At 36.3% G+C, this 22,718-nt stretch overlaps 1 protein-coding gene across 4 annotated transcripts in view; it reads right to left on the bottom strand.

Moving 5' to 3' along the window:
- Window positions 1-5,374: 5,374 nt before the first annotated feature.
- The window catches only part of ATP9B (ATPase phospholipid transporting 9B (putative)), a 157,268-nt gene continuing 139,924 nt past the window's right edge, over window positions 5,375-22,718 (bottom strand). For 2 of the 4 annotated variants that reach the window (XM_074542464.1, XM_074542478.1), the window contains exons 17-30: window positions 22,137-22,229; window positions 20,903-20,986; window positions 20,172-20,342; window positions 18,663-18,761; window positions 16,052-16,141; window positions 15,459-15,603; window positions 15,065-15,129; window positions 14,480-14,635; window positions 14,271-14,335; window positions 12,988-13,096; window positions 11,286-11,343; window positions 10,403-10,606; window positions 7,892-7,924; window positions 5,375-7,167 (exon numbers count right to left, since the gene is read on the bottom strand). In XM_074542464.1, coding sequence (XP_074398565.1) covers window positions 7,031-7,167; window positions 7,892-7,924; window positions 10,403-10,606; window positions 11,286-11,343; window positions 12,988-13,096; window positions 14,271-14,335; window positions 14,480-14,635; window positions 15,065-15,129; window positions 15,459-15,603; window positions 16,052-16,141; window positions 18,663-18,761; window positions 20,172-20,342; window positions 20,903-20,986; window positions 22,137-22,229 — 1,509 coding nt within the window. In that variant the 3' untranslated portion in view covers window positions 5,375-7,030. Of the gene's footprint in view, window positions 7,168-7,891; window positions 7,925-10,402; window positions 10,607-11,285; window positions 11,344-12,987; window positions 13,097-14,270; window positions 14,336-14,479; window positions 14,636-15,064; window positions 15,143-15,458; window positions 15,604-16,051; window positions 16,142-18,662; window positions 18,762-20,171; window positions 20,343-20,902; window positions 20,987-22,136; window positions 22,230-22,718 lie in introns of those variants that run through there. The other 2 variants (XM_074542469.1, XM_074542488.1) reach the window with 2 other exon arrangements.

Raw genomic sequence — 22,718 nt, forward strand, 5'->3', positions numbered from 1 at the left:
GTAGAACAGGGGTAGGGGTGAGGGTTTGTTTTTCTTGGGCCTCAGGCAAAACGAAGTTTCCACCATTTTCTTCCTCAGCCTTCTGCCTCCAAAGGCATTTCCAGTGTTTGACCAGAACATGTAAAGTTGTGCACTTTTGGACATCTCTGCTGCCATGCCCTGAGGTAGCTGCCTCTAGGGCAGGCTTTGCTGTAAGAAGCCTTTCCCTGCTTCTCCAGCAGTGAACTCCATCACTCACAGTGATGATATGTCTGAGCTGGCAGAGTGAGTTACCTGCATGTCAACAAGAAAGACTCCTTTGCTGCCACGTACCAGATCAGTGACTGTGGCTGGCTCTGCGTTACAGCTGAGCTATAACCTTGCTCTCCCTCCTCACCTGCCATCTCCAAGTAATTGCTTTTGGACAGATGGCAAACTGGCAGCATGGTTATGTGACTGCAGCTTGGCTTTTCCCACTCCCTCCAAATCTGCTTCAGGTTATACAAAGAGAGCTTATTTTTCTCCTCCCTGCTTCCCTTCCAGCACTACAAACCAGTTTACACAGAAGTCAATTGTTTCAGCAGCTGCAGAACTGCTCAGCCTGGGGACTTCTTCCACCCGTGCCCCAACATTCCAGTGGGCACAGCTGAACCAAAGCACAGAGGGACCTTGCTGTGGTTGCCCTTACCAGGGTAACATGACAATGCAAGTGCAGTGTGACAGCCCATCCTGGTCATTCCTGGTCAGGAGAAATCAAACCTCTTCTAATGCAAGCAGGGCCAGACTGATACCCAAGCTAGGCAGAAATGCAAGGGATTTTGACTGGAATCGTTTCTTTCAGGCAGCTGTTGCCAAGATGGGTTGTTAAAAACATGATTTCTCTCAGTAGTTCCAGACATTCAGGTCTGAGTCTCACAATCATCTTAAAAGGCTTAATTTCTTAAATTTTTTTTTTTTTTTCAAATAAGATTTGCTATGTGGGTTTCTTGTTTGTTTTTTTTTTTTTTTTTCTCTGAAGTCTGCACAAGTTAAGGGCATCTAAAACCTAAGTTGCTGTCAGCAGCAGACTTCTTCCATCCACCTCTTATTTCATAGAATCATACAATAATTATAAATTAAAACATTTTCTTACATTTTCAATATTGGCATCCTTCACTACAACATCCAATTTTCGAGCAAATGTATGGATATCCTCATATGTTGCTTTCAACTTTCAACCTTCCATGTATTATAATAACAAAAATTATGTAAAAGGACCTACCAGAATTAAAACTAGCCATGCACAGGTAGGAAGGTAATGTGAAGGCCTCCAGCTAGGTTATTTTTAAAAAATCAGGTTAATAATTTAGTAACTTGAAATATTTTACCATTTTCTCATGTGAAGAAGATTATGCAAGAAATTGAAAGGCAACTATAAGCAAGGCAAAACTACTACAGCCACAGGGTAAAAGTTTCAAAGCCATTAGCTTTTGTTTCCCTTCACCTCCTTCCTAGAATTTGATAAAATTGTATGTGCTCAGGTTTGTTGCATTTCTTTATTTTCAATCACAGATTGTCTACAATTTCTTTAGTTGCATTTGGATAAGTGTAAGTATATATGAGACCACATCTGTGTCACCTGTTCGGCTCATGGCACTCCCACAGAAAATTACCTTCTAGAGCTGGGATAAACCCCATTCAGCTGGATCAAGATAACCAACAGACGTATTCAAGTGACTGTCATGGAAGAGTCAGTACCTTAATGAAGGGAGAAGGTGCTCTGGGAAGCAGAAGCTGTGGGAGGAAGTGCCTATGTAGCTGTGCTCCTGCAGATGAATTTGGAATTCAATAGCAAGAGGAGGCAGCAACCAGCAATTACACACAGGGGAAACAACAGCTCATCTTCCTCTACCAAGCACATGCAGCATAGAGCTTTTCCCCAGGGGAGCATCTTGACTGAGAATTCCCAGATCTCTCCTTCAAATAGGCAATAGATAATTGCAATAAATACAAAACATATGTACATACACTTACCCCTTACAGGTCTGCTCATCCATTAACATCCCCCAGCCTTCCAGTCAGGAATTCATTTTCAACAGACTTTTGAAGTAGTTATCTATAATTTGCTTCCACACAACGTGTGTTTACTTTGCAAAATCAAATGCATGGTTGGAACTTAGAGCAAAACACAGAGGGCCCATGGAAAAAACTAGATGTGTATTTTATAGAGAAACAATGGAAAGCAGCTCTACAAATAAGAATTACAATGGTCTATTTTGTGTATTGCTTGCTTAAAGCTACATGATTATAACCAAAGCTCTTTTTATTCTTAGCATTTTTGTCAAAAGCAGAGGAAATAAAGATAGTTTACTGCCAGAAGAATAAAGCCAGGCACATAAATACCTATCATGCATCACAGCTATAGTACACAGTATCTCCTTAGAGCAGATGATGATCTTTCCATAGCTCAGTAATGCATAAAGGCTAAATTCCAAAGCCACAATTACTCAAGCCTGCTTTTTTTGAACAATTTAGAAGTTTAATATTGCTGATTACCATCTCACTTTGAAAGCATGCTAGAGGAGAGGAGGAGGCTATGATCAGGAGAAACCTCAGCTGCAGAAACCTCCGCTAAAACCTGGTCAGGGATGGAAGAATAAAGCAGAATTTGTCAACTCCACTGCAGAGTGCACTCTCATTATTCTGTTGATGGCATCCAGTTTTCACCACCTCTGCTGTAAAATATTTTGATCAAAACTATGGTTTTGGTCGATGAAGTAGTGAATAGGTCTTTCAGTGCAATTGCCTGTTTGAGGGGGATTTTGTTGGCAATTGGCTGAGCAAATTTCCACTTGCAATAACAGCTGTGAACCCTGCTGAGTTCATCTGTTGGGTAGTTAATACTTGTTGGGAAGTATCTCGCTTTAAGTGTGTTTTGTTTACAAAAGAAATTCCTACGCTTTTTAACACAGTGTTAAAGGCATTGCGCCTCCTGCTTATTTACATACAATGTTCGATCCCTGTTATCTTTGTTCACTGTACTGATTTTCCTCCCAACAGGGGGCTAACATATTGAAGGGCTTTTTTGATTGCCTTCAACTTTCAATTGAGTTATAATAATAACAGCCTAGATACAGAGAGGTTATTCAATTAAGTATTATAAGAGACTGCTGACCCAATTTTTTTTTTCTTTTCTGGCCAGCAAAAAAAAGGAGAAACTCCATGGAAGGTAAAATTGAAATGGATGTCAGTGTAAGCAGGACCTACAAGAACAGTTTCTGCATCAGTGGCAAGAGCAGGACAGCTTAATCTCCTTCTGTGGCTGTCATTTTTTAAGGAGAGCTGTCCATCCAGAGCCCGCATAATCTGCAATTAATTCCTTTGCCCTGCAGGAGTTTTGGAGCCACATTAATAGCTCTAAGCATGTGAAAGGATGCAAGTGTGAAACAGATGCAAGCCTCTTTCATATTATTTTGCCAGTGTAAAACTCAGGAATATGCAGCTCTGTGGAAGCAGGCAGAGGGGTATCTCTGTTAAGAGCCCACCTCCAAAGCCCTGAGGAAGTCCCTACTGTTGTTTGCACAGTGAGCCAGGCCTCGCTCACCAGCAGGGATGAGGCCAATATGCAACCCCAGGTGGATCAGGCTGGAACAGCCCCAGCCTCCAGTGATGAAGGAACCCTCCAGTGCACCCTGCAAGAGCAGTATGTGGGGAAACCACCTCCTCTTCACCTACAGAAGCTTTGTCTGTCTGAGCCTTATGAAGAACAGCATCACTGTTTGCATAACAGGCTATCAAAATTCTTGCTTAAATACCTACAGAAATGCTGTCCAGTCCAAAAAGGTTCCCAACTGCAAAGCTCCCTCTTTCAGACACACTTTAAATGGAGACTGAAGAAAAGCTTCAGCTCACACTCTTGAAGATGGAGGGTAGGACACTTGTAATAAAGGCTTGCTCGAGTGGAAGCTGCTCATCAAGATAACAAACACTTCCAGTGTATATATAAAAGCAATGGCACATTTTTGACGACCACATTGAAGGTTTAGGAAGAAAACAGGAGATACTACACAGCTGAATTCTGATTGCATGAGTCAGCAAGCTCAGTTTGAACATAAAAACATTGGTGTAAACAATCGCACTCATGGACGAGTGCTACAGATTTAATGTTAAGGATACAAGGATTTAATTTATCTTCCATTTGCAAACTAATATCTTAGGTAGTAAAATATTTTCCAGCAGTTACATGAACATAGGATTTTTGAATAGCATCAGAAAAACCCAATATAATTACCAATACTCTTCTTTTTTGCAAGATCTTTCCCTCTCTTCTTTCATCAAACTACATTGGAAGTCTAGGTGTTCAGCTCATGTGTTTATTAAACATGGTCCATGTATTGTTATGTAAGTTACTTTGGTGAAGATGTATTTCCTGGTCACACCTTGCTTCTTCCTCCATTCTGTCCCAGTTCTGAAATTGTTTTCCAAATATGTTTTCAGAGAGACATGATTACCATTTCAGAAATACATATCTAACACAGGAGCTCTCAAAAGTAAACATTTATTTAATACCAAGAAAATCTAATGTCCTTCTGGGTGTAACTTGCAGAGCCAAGGCCTAAATCTGTTTATGTAAGCTGAACCTCAAAAGCAAGGTAAGTGACTTGAGTCAGGCTTCCACAAGCCTTAAAGCAAAGTGTGAGCTGAAACTGGACCTTTGCTGTTTATTGGAAATACTAAGGAAGAAGGCACTTTAGAGAAGTGACTCCCCTTTTGAAAGGCTTATAGCTGTGTGCAGAACCATACATTTGCTATCCCACTACCCTTAAGGGTTTTAATGCTGGCAGTTAAAATACCTACACTGAGGTTCTAACTGAGCAGTTCTTTACCCATGGGTACAATTGTGTCTCATACAGATGTACTGCAGTAACACTATCGCTTTCATGCTGTTAGTTCTATTTCTGGGGTTTTTCCCCCATTTTCTGCCTGTTTTTACAGATGTGATGTATAGATGAAAGACAACCAACTCTTGTGCTTATCTCCCAAATCTTATGCATATGGTTGTGAGCCCACAATGTGTAAGACAAAAAGGTCTGAAGAAAACGCCATCATCATTTCAGAACTGCACACAGTGACTTTCTTATTTGTTTGAAAGTAATCACCACTTATTGGGAAATAGAAAATACTAAAGCGAATCAGTAACAAAAATACCACAGAACTAAGCTAAAAACGTAAATCAGGAGCATCTTGGCAAAACCACACGGAATGCAGAAAGGCTCCTGCTAATATGCAAGAACAGTGACATCTTGTGGGGATTTACAGAATCGAGTTCACAGAGGGACAGGGCAAACTAGTTTGTGATGATGGGTAATTAAAGGAAACTACCTCAGTAGTTTATTTAATACATATACCACTAATATTTGGTAGAAATTAGGCTTTATTGCTTTTATAATGAGGAATGAAAATTAAAAAAGCAGATAAACAGCTAGTTAGAAAAACTTTGAAAACAGAAATTAATGGAATGGGGTGGAATCCAAATAGCTCTGTAGCCATTTCCTCTGCTCTCCCAGGAAGTAGTTATAATTATCACTTAAATATTACTCATCCAAAGTAATAATGGCATAAGGGAAAAGAGACTAAACAAGGAATTATGATGTAAAGGCATACAGTCAAACATAAAAATGACATCCATATTAACTGTGTTTCAAAAACACACATGTAAATATTTAATAAAGAAAGTATGAATAGTTATGTTGTTCCTTTCCTCTGATTAACAGACTATGTCAAATTCATTATATGTACTTCGTGAGAAAGCAAAGTTGTATCATAATAGAAAATTAATTTATCCTACTTGCCAGTACAGTGTGCAAGATTTGGACCCTTCAGATTGCATCAGAGTATTTGAGTTTCTGGAACAAATCTTCAGTGTGATAAAGTGTCATAACTCAGCCAAGACACTCAACTCTGACAGCTTACAAGCAAAAATATTTTGATTTTTTTTTTGGCAAGTTTGCACCCAAACTAAGTTGTAAAAACATAACATTTACAACTTGGAAGATGAAAGATTTTCCTACCATGATGTTCATGTGTTCCTCTTATTTTCTTTTACCTGAGTAACCTAAGTAAACAGATTACAAGGCAATTTAGACATATTAGCTAATACAAGGTTTACTGGACTTCTCATATATAGAAATGTACTTTGACACTATTTGCAGTTTTACAAATACAAAATGAATAAGAACTTTAAAACATATTTACTGAGCAGCCATGTTTTGATATCTGTACAGATCAATAAGTGCTGTGGAATTATGTACAGAATTTATAATTTAATTTTTAAACAGCTTTTGTGCAACCTGGCTGTAATGTGCATTTAAAGAACTGGTGTCAACATCACACATCTGTAATTTACTGGTGCCAGAAATGGAGAGTACAGAATAGGACAACAGCTCCTAAAATAATACTGTGCTATGCAGACATCAGTACATAATTCAAATAGTGCATATTAGTCAATGTCTGATGAGGAATAATAGCTGCTAATACAGACACAGGCATTTACAGGTATTAGGTTTGTTAGAGTAAGTATGGATGAATAAACTTTTCCATATATAAACATTAAAAGAAAGGGCTTGAATTAGGAAGTCATACAATAATTAAAGATGGAAATTTATGTAATAAATAACAAAAGTTTCAATTTAACTTGCAGAAGATAAACATAGTTGGAAAAAATCCTTTATAGTAGCAAAAGATCCTTCACAGTAGCAATTAAACCATTCAGAATCATTGTCAAATCAAAGGTAATTTGGTTTTATTTTATAATCATAACAACTGAAAGAAAAAAAGAAAATCAACACAAAGATAATTTAGTTTGTCTCTGATAGCTGTTAGTGTACTTCTGTGTTATTGTATCTCTCAGATGTTTCCTCCTCTTTTTGTGCTCTATTCACATTATCCCTTTTGAATTTTCATTTTTTTTAAAGTTTCTTTAGTCCAACATGAATCCATAGATGCTAAAGCACAGTGAATATGCAATCTGCAGACTGGTGTGAGTGAAAAACCATAGGGAATATAATCACTTTCACGAGGTAAGCTTGGAGTAACTTGGAGGAGAGAACTTGCGCTTCAAGTACTTGAGAATGTAAAGTGGAAGACAGCTTACAACAGTGATTGCTGACACTTTCCACAGGAAGGTCACAGTTGTGATAAAGGCAACATCTGCAGAAACAAAAAGCGAAAATAAATAATGGGAGCCACTAACATGAAAACTGGAACTTCCACAGTGCAAAGTCAATACAAGTCTCATAATTGTTTGCTTATGCTATTGTCCAATTCTTAAAAAAAGGGCAATAAAGCAACATAAAGTTAACTTCAGGCTTTTGCTTTTGTAAATTAATTTTTTGGAGAGGAACTTCAGAGTTCCATTATGGTCCTCACACTGTTTTTCAGCTGAAGTAACTTTTAGGGGAAGCAGAATCTCAGTTTAAAAGCACAACTCTCTCATAATAAAAAGTTAATTCAGCTTATTTTTCTATTAGTAGGAATGATTTTTACCTGCTATAAGTCCCCAACCAATTTGGATCTTTTATTCTGTATTATTTTTCTAACATCTATGCTGAATGATTCTTAAAATCATAGAGATTAAATTAGAACCCAAAACCTACCACAAGGAAAATATAATCGTTTTTGACAAAAAATTAACAATAATGCTGACACAATATGCTTGCTAATGAATTTTTGGACCCTATTTGTGATAATTAGATCATACTTAAAAATCACGAAAAGATCCTAGAACTCAGGGAACCCCAAGAATTTTTTTCTTTAATTTTTACCTATTATTTACAAATGCATATATTGAGAAATTCTCTACTCTTGACTGAATCATTAAAGATAAAAAAAGAAAGCCAACCCAAAACTTCAAGAAAAGTTAAACTTCACCTACCTAAGAAAGCTCCAAAAGACACTCTGCCTATACCTGTTTCACAAAGAGGGAAAGTGAAAGGATAGATTTATAGAAAATACAAAAGTTATGCACAAAAACCCCATAACAACAACAAACTCCAACAGGTTAGCTACACAAAGAGGAGATGAAAAATATGTTAGTAGCATTAACTGGATTAGTATTGCCTTTCACATGTCAGTCAGATTATTTTAAGCAGTAATTAAATCAAAACACTTTGAAAACATAGAGATTTTATATTTGGTCATGTTTTAAGGTTGTAAATAGATTGGCACTTTTCTTACATTTCACTTCAAGGTATAATTTACTGTACAAACAACTTGATCATATGAATGAAAATTCACTTCATAAAATGCAATAAAGAAATCGTTTCCTGCTCCAACTCTGCTTATTAAAATACTTAGTATATTAAATTTCAATGTATAAACTTGTTATGCAGTTTTAGCCTAAGCCTGCTTAGACATACTGAAAGCCCATGTAACCTATCATAGACACCCTAAAAAGGCCACTGTGTGTAATTAACTCAGAAACATAAAAACTGGTTTGCTTTCATGAGTCAGAGCTCTAGAGCAGTATCTGTTTTGCCTTTGGTATTTTTGCCTTTCTAATTTGAGTGCCATGTCATCATATAATTTCTCTGGAAGGAAGAATATATATAAGCATAAGCTTATAAGCATAAGGATATAAACGTCACTGAAATAAGTTTATTTGCAAGTGAAGTCAAGCACTGTTGGTCTGGACCATTTTTCCTGATCCATGGAAGTTGTTCTATATCTTGAACTGCAAACCATCACATTATGCTGCATCACATACACAAAAACGCTCCCTCCCCCCAGTTATAATGGGACAGATTAAATAAGAACAAAGCATTAAGCAGAAGTGAGACTAAAAGAAAGGCATTTTCTCAGATAAGTGGTGAATAACACACATAAAATACATCTTTACAAAATCTCATGAAACTGCAGCCTTTTCAGTACTCTCAAAAACAAAAATAGTGAAGTTAAGCCCCTGGGTTGCAAGAAGCCATGCAACTGTTTATGGACTCGCTTGGGCTTGCCCAGCAAATCCAGAAGCACAGAAAGGAAAACACTCCCCTTTATGGAAAAGTCTGCAAGAAACAAAGTTCCTGTGGTTTCTACACCTTTGTGAACATCATCTAAAAATGTTTTTCACAGAACACCACCAGAAAGGATGGAAGGACTGGCTGTCACCAATACTACAGACTTTCAAAGGTGAAGCTGCAAGTTCTGCTTTATGAAGTTCCTGGAAGTCTGGACTCAAGTGCAAGTACCTATATCTGATCTTGTTTGTTCCTCTAATTTGTAATTTGACTGTGGAGATTCAAAAATCAACCCAATAATCTCTATTATTGTGTCTGTGCATCAGTGTTAGAGGGAAAAAAAAGGGTGCTCTGGCAAACCTGAAATAATATGCAAAGTACCAAGCCCAGCAGAGCTGTTTCTTCACTCCTGAGAAATCTTGGAAGTACTAGAACACCTGGGACAGGCAGTGAAGCATTTACTGATTAAATAAATAATTATATAAATAATTATATAATGCACACACACTACCCTAGCACTGACCACCTGGGAACTGACAGAGTGAAGGCAGAATTGTAAGACTTCTAGAAAGTGCCGTGTAATGCTCAATTCTGCTATGTGAAATGACAAGTGAAGAAGGGCAGCTCAATACTCATCAGATCCTAAAAGTCAGAGAAGAAGCTGGATTCTCAGCTCCTCATGAGGTATAATTAAAGCTGTTACATATATTTCTGTAAGCTACATTTGTAAAATCACACCTAGATATTTTATTTTTACTAAAGGATAAGTTGATCCAAGAAGAAATAGGTATTATTTTGATGCTGAGATTCTTGATTGGTAAGACTTGCAGTTGGAATGTGTTCTTTCATCTTGTGAACTGTAAACAATCAGTACCTTAAGGCACAGTATGGCATGCCAAAACTTAAAGCAGAGCAAGCTTAATACAAGGTTACTATAATTATGAAGCAATGGCTCCTATATGAGGTCTTTCCTTCTAGGCTGCTGCATCACTTCCTAACAATACTTCAGCAATTTTAGCCTTGTGAGTTAGATCTAATGAGGCCCACTTGGCCTGGTGTGCAAAATAATGCACCAATTCAGCAGAAGATGCTGATTTTTAACAAACTATATCTATTTTCAATAGTGCAAATCTCAAAGCTTTGACAGTTTTGACTGTCAATATCAGACCAAGGATGGAAAAGGCAGGAGTGTTTTGACTAAAGTTTATAATCTAGATAAACCATACTAACAGGATAAAGATTGTTGAATTCTAGGAGAAAAGGGTAAGAGAATATTTTAACCCAACACTAATTAGGCCTAATTTGGACTCAATTATATTTCTTATAAAGAAAGCTGCATTTTAAAACATCACCTATTCTTCATTGAAAAAGAGGGAAGAGAAAAACATTATTAAAGATACAAAACAGTTCTTTGCTAAAGAACTTTTACTCACCAAAGTATTCATTTAGGAATGCAAGAGAGGCCACATAGCAGCCAAGACTGAGGAATTCAGCCACCACCATTAACCAGTGCCACGTTCGTATGGTCAGTGCAACCATCAAGAGCTCAGTCAAGATCAGGGCAGTGAAGGAAATGGCAACGACGTGAACAAACTCGGATTCAAAAAGCAGCAGGGCTCCGTACATCAGAATTCCACCTGTGGGGTGCAGAGGCACACAGGGTTGGCAAACACCCTGCAGTGAAATTTCACTGTACCAGCTTTTACAACTGCACACCCAACATTTGATTGCTCATTATGAAAGTTTGTCCAGTAATTTTTAAAACACTGGTCTTTCTAAAAGAAGGATATTTACTGTACTTTGTACATGTGAAATAAGCCAACCAAAGTAAAGCCATACAGAAATAAAACTATTAGAAAATTAAACACCTTTTAGTGCAATATATCTGATGAACTGTTAATTAACCTCATTTTGTCAAGGGCTGCAAATAAATGAGATATTGTTGAAAGTGTAATTACTTTCAACTGATTACATAATTCAGATTTCTTCAACGGTACTTCTGTCATTCAATGAAAGAAAACTACTGTGTAAATACATGCAATGTGATAAGCACTCATTAAATTTTTTCTGGATTAGCATTTAATTAAAAACATGTCCTTTTTTAGGTGACATGCACCAATAAAAATACCAATCATGCTGTGTTTTGAATAGGCCTGGCACACTACAGGAATATCGATTTACGAGATAAACAGAAAGCAATATATATAACTACTGATGAAATGCTAAGCTTTGGGAATTCAACCTGCAACTGAAAAACAATATTGCTAATAGCAGACAAAAATTTCTCAGTTCAGCAAATTCAGGACTCTCTCCTACCTTGGTAAATACTGATTAAAACCCAGATGAGGAAGGTCTTAAATGACAAAGATCTCCCCTAAGAGAAACATGTGAGAGGACAGTTAAACACAACTTAAAAAAATAAATCTACTCAGCTCATATATTTTTAATAGTTCATTGCCAGAGAAACATTTTACAAGTAAAATATGCAGTATTTGAAGTGATAAAGGCTACAAAGCTTCTACTTGTTTTTATGATTCTTCATTTCAAGCTTATGTAGAAATTGCATGAAGTCTAAATTTAGGAGTAAGAAGTTAAGGCCTTAAACAGAAGAGATATTTTAGCTTGCAATGCTCTGGCTGGTTTTCAGAATGATAAATACAGAAAAATTCATTTATTTTTTATTTGTAAAATGTAGTCTTCAAAACAACTACAGCATTGTACCTATTGACCAAAACCTTAAGCAAATCTGCAGTTATTTACTAGTAACTTCTAAACGTTGGATAAACTGCCCATTTGCTTTCACAGAATAAATTCATGACTACTGCAAATTTTCAGCAAGTAACTATTACCAAATAAATTTTAAATATTTTGATTGTGAATGGTAGAGACTGAAGCATTTGCAAAAAGCAAAGAATATATGCTGTACATGTGATATGACTCTTGCATTCTGTGAGGGTACTGATGAAATATGTTAGAACTGAAGAGTTGAAAAGATACACATTTTAAGGGATAAAACAAAGCAGCCATTTTGCCACAAAAAAAGATCAATCTAGAACAGGCAAGAATCAGCAGTTCTTCATTACTGCAACAAGTTCCAAGTTCAGTGAACAGTGTTCCACAGGCAAGCTTATGACTCTGTTTAGCAGGTGAAGGCCATGCTTTTTGGAGTTTGATAAAGGACTGAAATATCAAAAAATTCAAAGATTCTCAAGCAGAGAAAGAACCAAGATCTCCAAAAGAGGAAAAAAGATGATCCCAGATTAACATAGGTAATAGCTAATTTAGTGCAATTAAAACAACAAAGACTCAGAAAATTTTGAACTGGAGTCTTTAACTGGAGTCTGCTTCTGAACTTTTAGAAATCTTTGAAGAGTTTACTATCACTAAAAAAGATTGTCTGGTTCTGTCTTGGATCATAACTTTCCTATCTGGCAGCTAAGGATGGAGAAGAAGTGCTTTTCAAACAGCTTATTAAAACAGAATCTTGAGATTTATTTCACTCTTGTGGGTAACAAAATTACAAACTTTGATTGTTTGCAAGTACATGCAAACCCAAAGAAAGCAGTATCCATGGATGACTGAGTTCAGATATATCAGTTATAAATATCTGTTATTTAAAAGAAGAGCGTTTTTGGAGACATCAGCAGTAATTTCTGCACGTTAAGAAAAAATAAATCTATAAATTCATTGACCAATTAGAACAGAAAAGTAAGATGTGAAAATGTAAACATAAATAACTCCACATGAGAGATTTTGGGGCCAGAGTGAAAGTTGCTTTATCAACATTTGATAAAGGTTTGAATTATTTCAGTACAGCCACTGGTGACTAGAGAAATGTATTAATAAAAATGATTGAAATGTTTAGTACTGTGGATTATTTTAATAGTACAGAAGTTGGCAATAGTTGTGCAATCTGTCTTGCTTGGAATACCTTATGAAAATGATTGCAACAATTCCCAGTTTCGCACACTGGAGATTTTAGCATTTGTTTGTAGCTGAGCACTGAGAACATTCATACCTTTGTGAGATCCTTATAAAGTTCTGGATATAGCAATGCCATTTCTGGTTTCACATCTTGATCCAATACTAGAGAGAAGACTGGAAACATAGTATATATGGTTGCATACCTAAGAGAAAGGAAGAACACACATTAACACTTTCATATGACATAATTTTAACTTGAGTTCAATGAGTTCAATTATTCTTTTTATGTAAGTGAAATGAAACTGATTCTTTTTCCCAGTACTTAGGCAGCTTACCAACACAGCTTTCACATGCAACCTGCTCTTGCGGTTCTGAGAGCTGTCAGTTGTGAGAAGTTACAGTCTTATACAGTCAAAACCGATAAATACATTTCTTTATTCTATCACCCAAGCCTATCACCTGTTACCATACTCCCTGTGCACTTGCACTTTGGTCAACCAGTCCAATGACCTGACATTTAAATTCATTTATAGATGGATGCATGAAAACGGAATTAAAAAAGGGCACTATATTCTGGACAACATGGAGAAGGTAGGTGGATGAATAAGAGTCTTAACAGCTCTCTGAGTGGCTTTGGATTTTATTGTACACATGCCAGATACACACTTTCACATGTACTTCCTTGGAACTTAGCACAACTTCTGCAAACCTTTTAAAGAGGTCTGCTGCTTGCCTCTGCAAAGTCTGGTGTAATCAGACCATGGTTTGACTAAGGTTTAAGTTACTCTTGATTTCAGTTGTTATTACTTACAAGGAGAATAAAAAGAAGCTGTTAGGTCACAGGGACAGAGAACAGGGACAAATACAAACATATGCACAGCTCTCAGCTATGTAACTTGGGGAACCATATTAGTAAACCAGCTGCTGCAACACGACCAAGGTGCTCTCAATGCTGCACATATTCACATTAATGGAAATCTATGTGGCAAACGTGGATAGTGTTCTCTCAGAGGAGATATCACGGTAGCTTCAGCTCCATTTTAAACACAAAACCCTGTGATCCTCACTGAAATTTGTACCAGCTGAAGCTGGTCTGGGAGATTTTCTTTATTGTTTTCACCCTGTATGTGCACAGGTTCTACAGTATCTTCTTCTAAGGCTATGCAGATCCCTCTCTCCAGAGAACTGATAATGAGACTTCCCCCATCATATAGTGCATAACCAACCCAGTGTGACTTGGTGCACTCATCCCAGGTTTTGGTAGTGTACCCATGATAAATGCATGGAAAACATGGATGACACCAAGCCCACAGTGTTATTTAACCAGTTAGTTTGCTGTATTTATTACCAGGAATTGTTACTGTTGCTTTGACTTACCCTACCATTAGGAATCCTTGGTACAAGGGAACAGATGCAAAGTAGAAGACTGATGAAAATACAGCCTAGAAAAAGCAGATAATTATTTATTTAATATAATTCTACGTACAAAATGATACAATATAGAAAAAATAACAATACTGACATTTGTGACATTTCAAAGACAGACATAGGGATTTTAACTATTCAGAAAACAAAGTATTAAATACCTGCATAGTTGAAATAATAAGGCCTCGGTGCATGACAAATTGACCAAGTGCTGCTGATCTTTTGTAACTGTTTCGGCCATGTACCATCAGCAGCCTACCTATGTGTTTAAACTGTGTGATAGAAAAGTCAGCTGCTAGAGAAGCTTGTTTTCCCTCCTAGAAAAAAAGAAAAATATTTCAAATATGAATCCCAGTGTAAAAGATGTGTATCAAGTTTCAAAATCCTAAGCAATAATTAATTTTAAAAGACAAGTTTGTTCCTTCTTTGAGAATCAACCCTACAATGAGACACGACAATTTTTGTGCATATTCTAAGATGCAGTGTGCTGTAACAAATAAGTTTAATTGCTTCTCTTGCTTCTTACGGGTAAATGCTGCACAGAAACAACTATAATTCTTCCTGCTTTTAAAAAGATAAAGCAGAAGACATAAAGCAAAAACACTAAAGACTAAGCATTCTTATAATCTTGCAGAATACTTTAATTGGAAATGATCAATTCACTGTTGTTTAAGAATAAAGCATCTAATCACATTCTACTAGGCTTCTATGTGACACACATTTCATAATGAAACTGTTAACATTACCTTGCCTTCAATTCCAATTCCACAGTCTGCTGCTTGGATCATGCTGACATCATTTCCTCCATCACCTGGAAAATGTCACTGCAATATTCAGTTCTTCAGAGGTTTTATTCTCCTGGCCTTACAGTAATTGAGAAACCTCTTACATGCCTTTAAATTCTTACAAATAATCTATGACTTATGATTAATTACTTCAGTAATCAAGACTTTCCTGCAGAATAGAGAAGATAACCACATCTTTCTCACGGGATAGCATTTTTGCCATAACTATGCAATACCTGGCTGCTGGTAAAGGTTGGTAAAGAGGTCTCTCTGGTTTTGTTTCAGCTATTTCTCTGTGGTGCCACCTGCTGTTTACATTTTTACAGATTTTCCTAGGAGGATTGTGCCCAGTTACCTATTGCACATGTGCGTTTCCCGGTGTGGTGCTGTAACAGTTTCACAATGTGGGCTTTCTGCGTGGGAGAGCATCGGCAGCACACCACAGCAGGACACTGACAAGCCAGCTCCACAAATTCATGCTCATAATACTTCAGACAAACCTGAGGGGGAAAAAAAAAATGCTTGGATTTATTTACAATTAAATATTACTACATGTAGCCCAACACAAAAACACAGTATAAAGATTTTTTATTGTGTTTTCCATGTACAACATCTAACTGGAAGGAAAAAAAAGAAAGATTCTCCTGACTGTGGCTTTATTATTTTTTAAATCAAAGAGATTGAGCAGCAAAGTGCTTTGAGGTTAAGAGAACAGACAGTACTAAAGCATGCTGTATACAAATTCCATTTCTATTACTGTACAGAAGACTAGAAACCCAGTAACATTTACAACATATATCATCTAATTCACACACAGTGATAAGCAAAAGTATCTCTAAGGACTACTTAAAAGTATGGGGAAATACTTGAAAAAAGAGCATGAAGGTGCTGATACATTACTTTCTGACCATAAGCATATAAATAATTTGACCAAAACCAAGTTTTTACCTCAAGTGAGTCCCCAGATATCACCAAGGCACAGTCATGCTTCCTCCTAAAAGCATTTAGTTCTAAGTGAGCCTCTCCTCGAGTGACAACCTTCAATAAAAACCACTCAGTTAAATGATTTTGTTATATTCTTAAAAAAACCCCTGCCTAAACAAATCAAGTTTTGAGAACTCATACCCAGAAGCCTTGGTTCAAGGGTTTTATCCCATTGCAAGTCTAATACCCATGGAATTTTACTATAAGCCTCAAGCCTTATGAATTGACAGAGTAATCCTCAAACAAGTAAAATCTATGTAGTCGGCTTAAGTGGTTCCTCACCAAAGTTTGCTAGGGCTAAAATAGTGCTGAATTAATGACATTAAAATATCTGAATTTTGAGCTGGCCTGAGTCTTTTCATCCTGGCATGTCTAGAGAAAAACAGAAAACTTTCCCAAGCAAACCTTAATTGTTTTGTTTATTAACCAGCAAAATATGCTCTTAGAATAACATAAAGTGTCCCTATTAATTGTTCCTTCAGTTTCAGGAAGGAAAACCAGGCACAGATTTCAAAGGGACATAAAGATGCTCATTAGTACTAATCCTTTTGGATCTTGCATGACTCTGAAGACAAGATCAAGTGGCATAACATGAAAGAATTACATCATAGATTTTAAAAATTTACATAATTGTTTCAGAAAAGCCCAGCTGTGAAGTGCAAAAAACAGTCAAATGTTACTAAATGCATTTTAGAAAGTTTTGAACTATAAACAGAATACACAAAATTGAAATTATAATCAGATTTTGAGGAGACTGGCAGATTTGGGTGTGGTGGTGGGGGGGGTTTTTTGTGTGTTTTTTGGTGGGTTTTTTGTTTGTTTATTTTTAATTTTTTTCCCCATAAATATCAATGTATTTTAGAGCTACCATGCTAGACAAACTTCCAAGCACAGAATAAAATAAAAGGTCTGATTACACTTTTAATTTTGTCTCTGTCAACAGATCACATTGATTAAAAAACTTTTAAGATATATGAATCTTAATTACATTGAATGTGAAGTTTTGTCCTTGACCCACAACTACCCAGCCATTGCAGTTCAAAGAACCTTTCTCTCTCCAGATGGGTTCTACTACCCATAAAATTTGAGTAACATTAAAAACTGGAAAGAGAAAAACTCATACACATGCCCCAATTCAGAATCTTTTTCCTTCTTTTCCACAATTAAGCATGAAAAGAGAAACCTCCTTGTCTGGCAGCTGTTAGGAAGACCAGCCTGTGTTGGCCTAGTACATTCTTTCTGCATTGCAGAGATGAAGAGATGTCAGCACTTGTGCACGCTGATGAGCAGTGATTTTCCTCTCTGTTCTACATTTCAACCTAAGAGAACGTTTTTTTTTTTTTTTTAATTTGTAAATACCTCCAGAATTACAAACTATAGAAGCTGAGACTTCTATGAATAAACAGTTTTTTTAAAAACGAAACACAGCTTTTTGGAAAGAGAGTAGCAAAAGGTTTTATCGTTCTAATTTATAACTACAGTAGAAGTGTTATAGTGCTTGATATTTTCTTACATTAATTCAGTAGTTATTTCTTTGCAACAAGTATAGCCACAGAAGGAATTCTGTATAAATGTGTTTTCTAACTAATTTAAAACTGTATTCTAAGTTAACACAGCTTTATGCTGATCTCTTATTACCAGTCAAGGTAATGAAAATAAAAATCTGACTCAACTAAATACATTTTGTTCAGGAAGACTTAATTTGTGGTGTTACAATGTGGAAAGGTCAACAAAAATTGATCTGAAGTTTTATCAGAAGCATTAATAATTTAATTGCAAATAGTAGTCTGCAGGGCCTAATTTGCCATTCTGATGCTTCAGAAGAAAATGCATTTACATGTAAATTATATTCATATAATTATTTCTGTAGGTGCAAGTGGTTCATTTAGAACAAACAGATGCATTATGTCTGATCACACAGCATCAATCAATGTCTGGAAAATCTATTTTTGTTTGGCTTCAGTCAAGTGAATAGCACACATATAAAATATATAGAAGAAGATTCAGTTTACTTTTCTAACAATTACTTAAATAGTCTGTTGGTAAAATGCACATATATATAATGACATGAAAAAAATTTCTCATACCAATTTGATCTCTGTTTACAGAGGGGATGTTCACAGTTTCATTCAGGATTAATTCTGCTTGAGTCTAAAGAGTTCTATCAATGAAAATGCTAAAACAAGCAAGAATGACATTCAGACAGCCTAAATGCATGGACTGTTTCTTAGTGGCTCAGTACCTCACCTCACACAGACCCCTCCATCACTATTTAGAGGTATCTTGCTATGTCTCTTATGAAGGGTGTAAAATGTCTGTTGAACCTGGCTCACCCACACACAGCTACAAATATTTCTACAGCATATCACCAAGTCTAGAAAACAACACCCTTAAATGCTTTGTCATTTTACTGCCTTGAATAACGACCTAAGTACTACCCTCTGGACCATTACAGTGACACTCAGTACAATAACCCAACAACTTCCAACAGCCAGCCAGCTACTAATTGAATACAGCAACGCTGCTGTTAGCCATCCTTTGATGAACCAACAAAAAAAGTTTGAACTATACTTACAGGTCTGAAAATATGAATATCTTGATTTCTAGACACTAAGTGAGAACTTTTTGCAATGCAAGTTGCTGTCTCCAGTTTGTCTCCTGTCAACATCCATATCTGCAAAAAAATGTAAGAGTTTATTTCTTTGGACATTAGCAAATTGTCTGTTCTCCAAATCTAAGTGACATCTCTCTCCAACTTTTCTCTGGCACCTTTTTGGATTAAGTTATCCAAGAAAATATACTGACTTGTGCATTTTAAAGTAAAATTAACTAACAGTTTTTACTACAATAATATGCAAAGCAGAAAAGAAATGTCTTTACTTTTTGCAGCTCCATTCTCACAATGGCCAATGTCCCAATGTATATGAAGACAAAGTAAAGCTCTGGGGAAGCATAAAATCCTTTCCCTATGGTCCTGACATGACCTTGATCAGAAAAGTGAGCATACAGATTACATTTGTCAGCAATATGATGCAACACAACCAATCTCTGACCCTGGTGATAATCTCAGGAAGCAGCAACCAAGCCATGAGACAGCAAATCTTGGAGCATAAGCTACAGTCCCAACATTCTGAAAAGATCCTGCCCACTGACCACACAGAACTGAGGAGGCAGTAAAGATTAAGGGATAAAGTTGTTATGTTCCCATTGTGTGACAGCTCTCTCAGCCCCTTAACACCAAGAAGGTTTGTTAGTATGATGACTAGTTAGGAAGATGACTTGGTCACCAGTGTAAGGAAATTGTTGTCATCGCATCCCAAAATTCTCCTGGTTTGCTTTGACCTCCTGAGCTGCCCTTCCAGCAGATAATGGAGGGGCTGAAGTCCAGCACAAGCAGCATATGCAAAATATCCCACTGTGTCCGACTCAGTTTAACCAATGCAAAGTCATTACAACTATTTGGAGTAGAGTTTGACACTGCTTAAAGCAAAATGTTTATAATCTTGCCCCCTCCCCTCAGATACTGTTCATATATTTACTTGAAACCCTCCCTCAAATAAATTGTATATGCATTACGTGCATATATATGTGCAATTGATAGGAGTCTAGCAAACCAACTCTTCTGCATGGCTTTTCATGTCATCCCTTTAACATGAACTGAACAAACTCCAAGGGCAGTTCTGAATTCTAGTTCAAATAATTCACGTTTTGATCTCTGCTGAAACTTCTTACGAGCACCAAACCCGAAAACATTGTTGTCACACAAATCTTGTGCCAAACTCAGTCAGTGTCAGCAAGGACAGTTTACTGTAGACAGCCTGGGGATAAATGACTGAGACACACATTCATCTATCCATCAGTAGTTTTCCTACAGAAGTAAGTTTGAGATTGATGAAACCTTGTAGGCAAGGGAACTTTGCACACGGTGTCTTGTTTGTTTCTGCTAGTTCATGCCCAGAATGTGCTGGGGACTTGACACATTTCTTACTTTGAAAGAAACTAAATACGGACAAATGTAAGTTACGTCTTGATTTAAAAAGTTAATAAATGACAACCTGTTATGTCAGCAATATGTGTTAAGTACCTTTATTCCAGCATTCCTTAGCATCTCTAGAGTTGGTCTAACATCTGCTTGCAGCTGATCTTCTACTCCAGTGAGACACAGTAATTCCATTTCTCGCTCCAAACTCTCTACAACAGCAGCAACCTTCAGGTTTCTGTCATGTATGCTTAGCTTTGCTTGGTTATATCGACTCTGTTTGCACAAACACAAAACCACTTAGAGTTTGCTACCACTCATAAAGTATACATTCAGTCTACCACTCAAGTGATAGCATGGATCCATTAGGCTAAATGTTTGTCTTTATATATCTTTAATGAAGAACAAGGCTAAAGAAGCAATTTTACTTTACATCCACTGTTATACAGGGCTCTTCTGACAATGCACCTAAAGAGAATGCCTCCTGAAGAACTATTAAGAACTAGGCATCACAGCTTCAAAGGAGGACAGGCCTTATCTTTGAGAACAAGTAGGTTTTTTAGGTCATGTTGAACCTACAAAAGTAACATTATATTAGCTTCTGGGAAAACACTGTCCAATCCAATAATAAAGCAAATAGGACCCTGCAAATATGACTGCAGAACCGTCATTAATGAATGACAAAGCCTTTAACAGATTGTGGACAATATCTCAATTATCTGTTTTTTAAATATGAATAATCTTTTTCTGCAATCTTAAACAATAAAATAGAGGAATGTTCTCCTCGAAGTAATTAAACATGATCGTAAGCACAAGATCACTCTGTCCTTTCATACCTCAAAATCTTGATACTGTTCTTCAGTAAGTGATTTTTTGGCAACAACCAGTGTGCGCAGTCCTTCTCGTGCCATATTACCACACTAAATGAACCAAAGCACAGAACAGTCATGCAAATATTCAAATCTGTGTTCACGATTTCTACTGTATGCTAACAGGGTGTATCTGTAGCTTTGGTGTGTCTTTAGACTCTTAAAATACTCTGGAGAAGCCACAAACAGGATGAAAAGCAATTATACTCCAGGTGTCCCAAATGAAGTGGTTTGATATCAGTAAGTCAATTAGATCTCCTCTCCTAGCTTAAAGAAAATATCTTTTAGGTTGAAGCTTTAAAATAAATTAAAACTACTTTTGAGGCACATAACAGAATTCAATTTCTTTTTTCACTGAATGTATCCCTTATCAGAAAAGCATCTACACATTAAAAATAGCCATGGAATAGCATGTCTTAATGAAAAACAGGGCTCTCCAGTGCAAACACTTATTGATTTGACCTCATAAAGCTAAATAAATTAAACAAGTATCTTACAATTAATTGTGCATCATTATCGCCAAAAGTAATTTTTATGACATTTTGCTAGGTCTTGAGGGAGTTTAATTTATTCATGTCCCTGAATAAATCAAACTGCCCTGCAGCAGATATTGATTCATATTGCCAATACCATTATGAACATACATGGTGTAATCATTGTATTAACATATTGGCTGTATGTAGGGTCAAAAATAAGATGATTGCTGGTACCTACTAGAACACATACTGAAAAATATTAATCAGGTTTGAAATTTAGTCACTAACTATTTTATTTGAAGTTTAATAAATGTGGTAAAAAGAAAATATTTTGGACACAATGCTTGTCAAAATCTATAATTCATAATCATACCTCACTGCAGATTTTGATCAAACAAGGAATAAAAAGATTTATGGCAGAATACTTCTCAGCAGTAATTAGGTTTTATGTGAAAGGTCAGTCAATGAAAAACAACTTTCCTTGTTTTAAGTAGGAACGTGTCCTGCTACTACTACCAGCTTCACTTTTCTTGTATGTTACTCAGGAATTGGAAATAGTTATAATCCCTTAAAACCCATTCAGGATATCCATAACTGAAGTTCAAAATCCATTACTGCATTGCCTCAGATTTTCCTTTCAACATATCCCAATACCATCTGATATATTTGAGATTTTAAATTTTTATAAAATAATAATTTTTGTAAATGTTGATTTTCTTTCTTACCTCTTCTTCTAACCAATCATTGTACTGTACAATAGTGGACATGGCAACATCTGCACCCTTCATGTAAAATGTAATTTCTCCTGAAGATTCATCCTAAAATTTTACAAAAGAAATGGGAAGGGGTGGGGGGGTGGGAGAGGAATATCTGTTTATAAAGTCAAAACAATTACCTACCAATAACTTAATTGCCTTCTGAAGCACTCAATAGGTTCCCATTTATAAAAGACAAAGTACCTTGTCAAGAAGTGGGTAGGTTGTATTACTTGATGTTACTATTTCCAGTGTTATCTCTGATTCCACTGAGATACATGTCTGCTATTTCCATGTAAGAGGATCAGTTCTAACTGAAGTCCACAAGCATAAGAGATTCTCAGCACCCCTAAACTAAATTTTAAAATATCAATGTTATCCCCTCCAACTTGTATTTTGTTTCTTGGGTGGCAAATACCAACCCAAAACAGAAAGCTCTGTATGTTTGAAATACCTGGTAATTAAAAATTTACAAATAACTTAGTGTATATACTTGTTACACATTTTAATGATGCAACACTCATTGCATAGTCAGTGAATCCACACACAGGC

This window comes from Zonotrichia albicollis, chromosome 1 (genome assembly GCF_047830755.1).
Source record: "Zonotrichia albicollis isolate bZonAlb1 chromosome 1, bZonAlb1.hap1, whole genome shotgun sequence".
Classification (NCBI taxonomy): domain Eukaryota; kingdom Metazoa; phylum Chordata; class Aves; order Passeriformes; family Passerellidae; genus Zonotrichia; species Zonotrichia albicollis.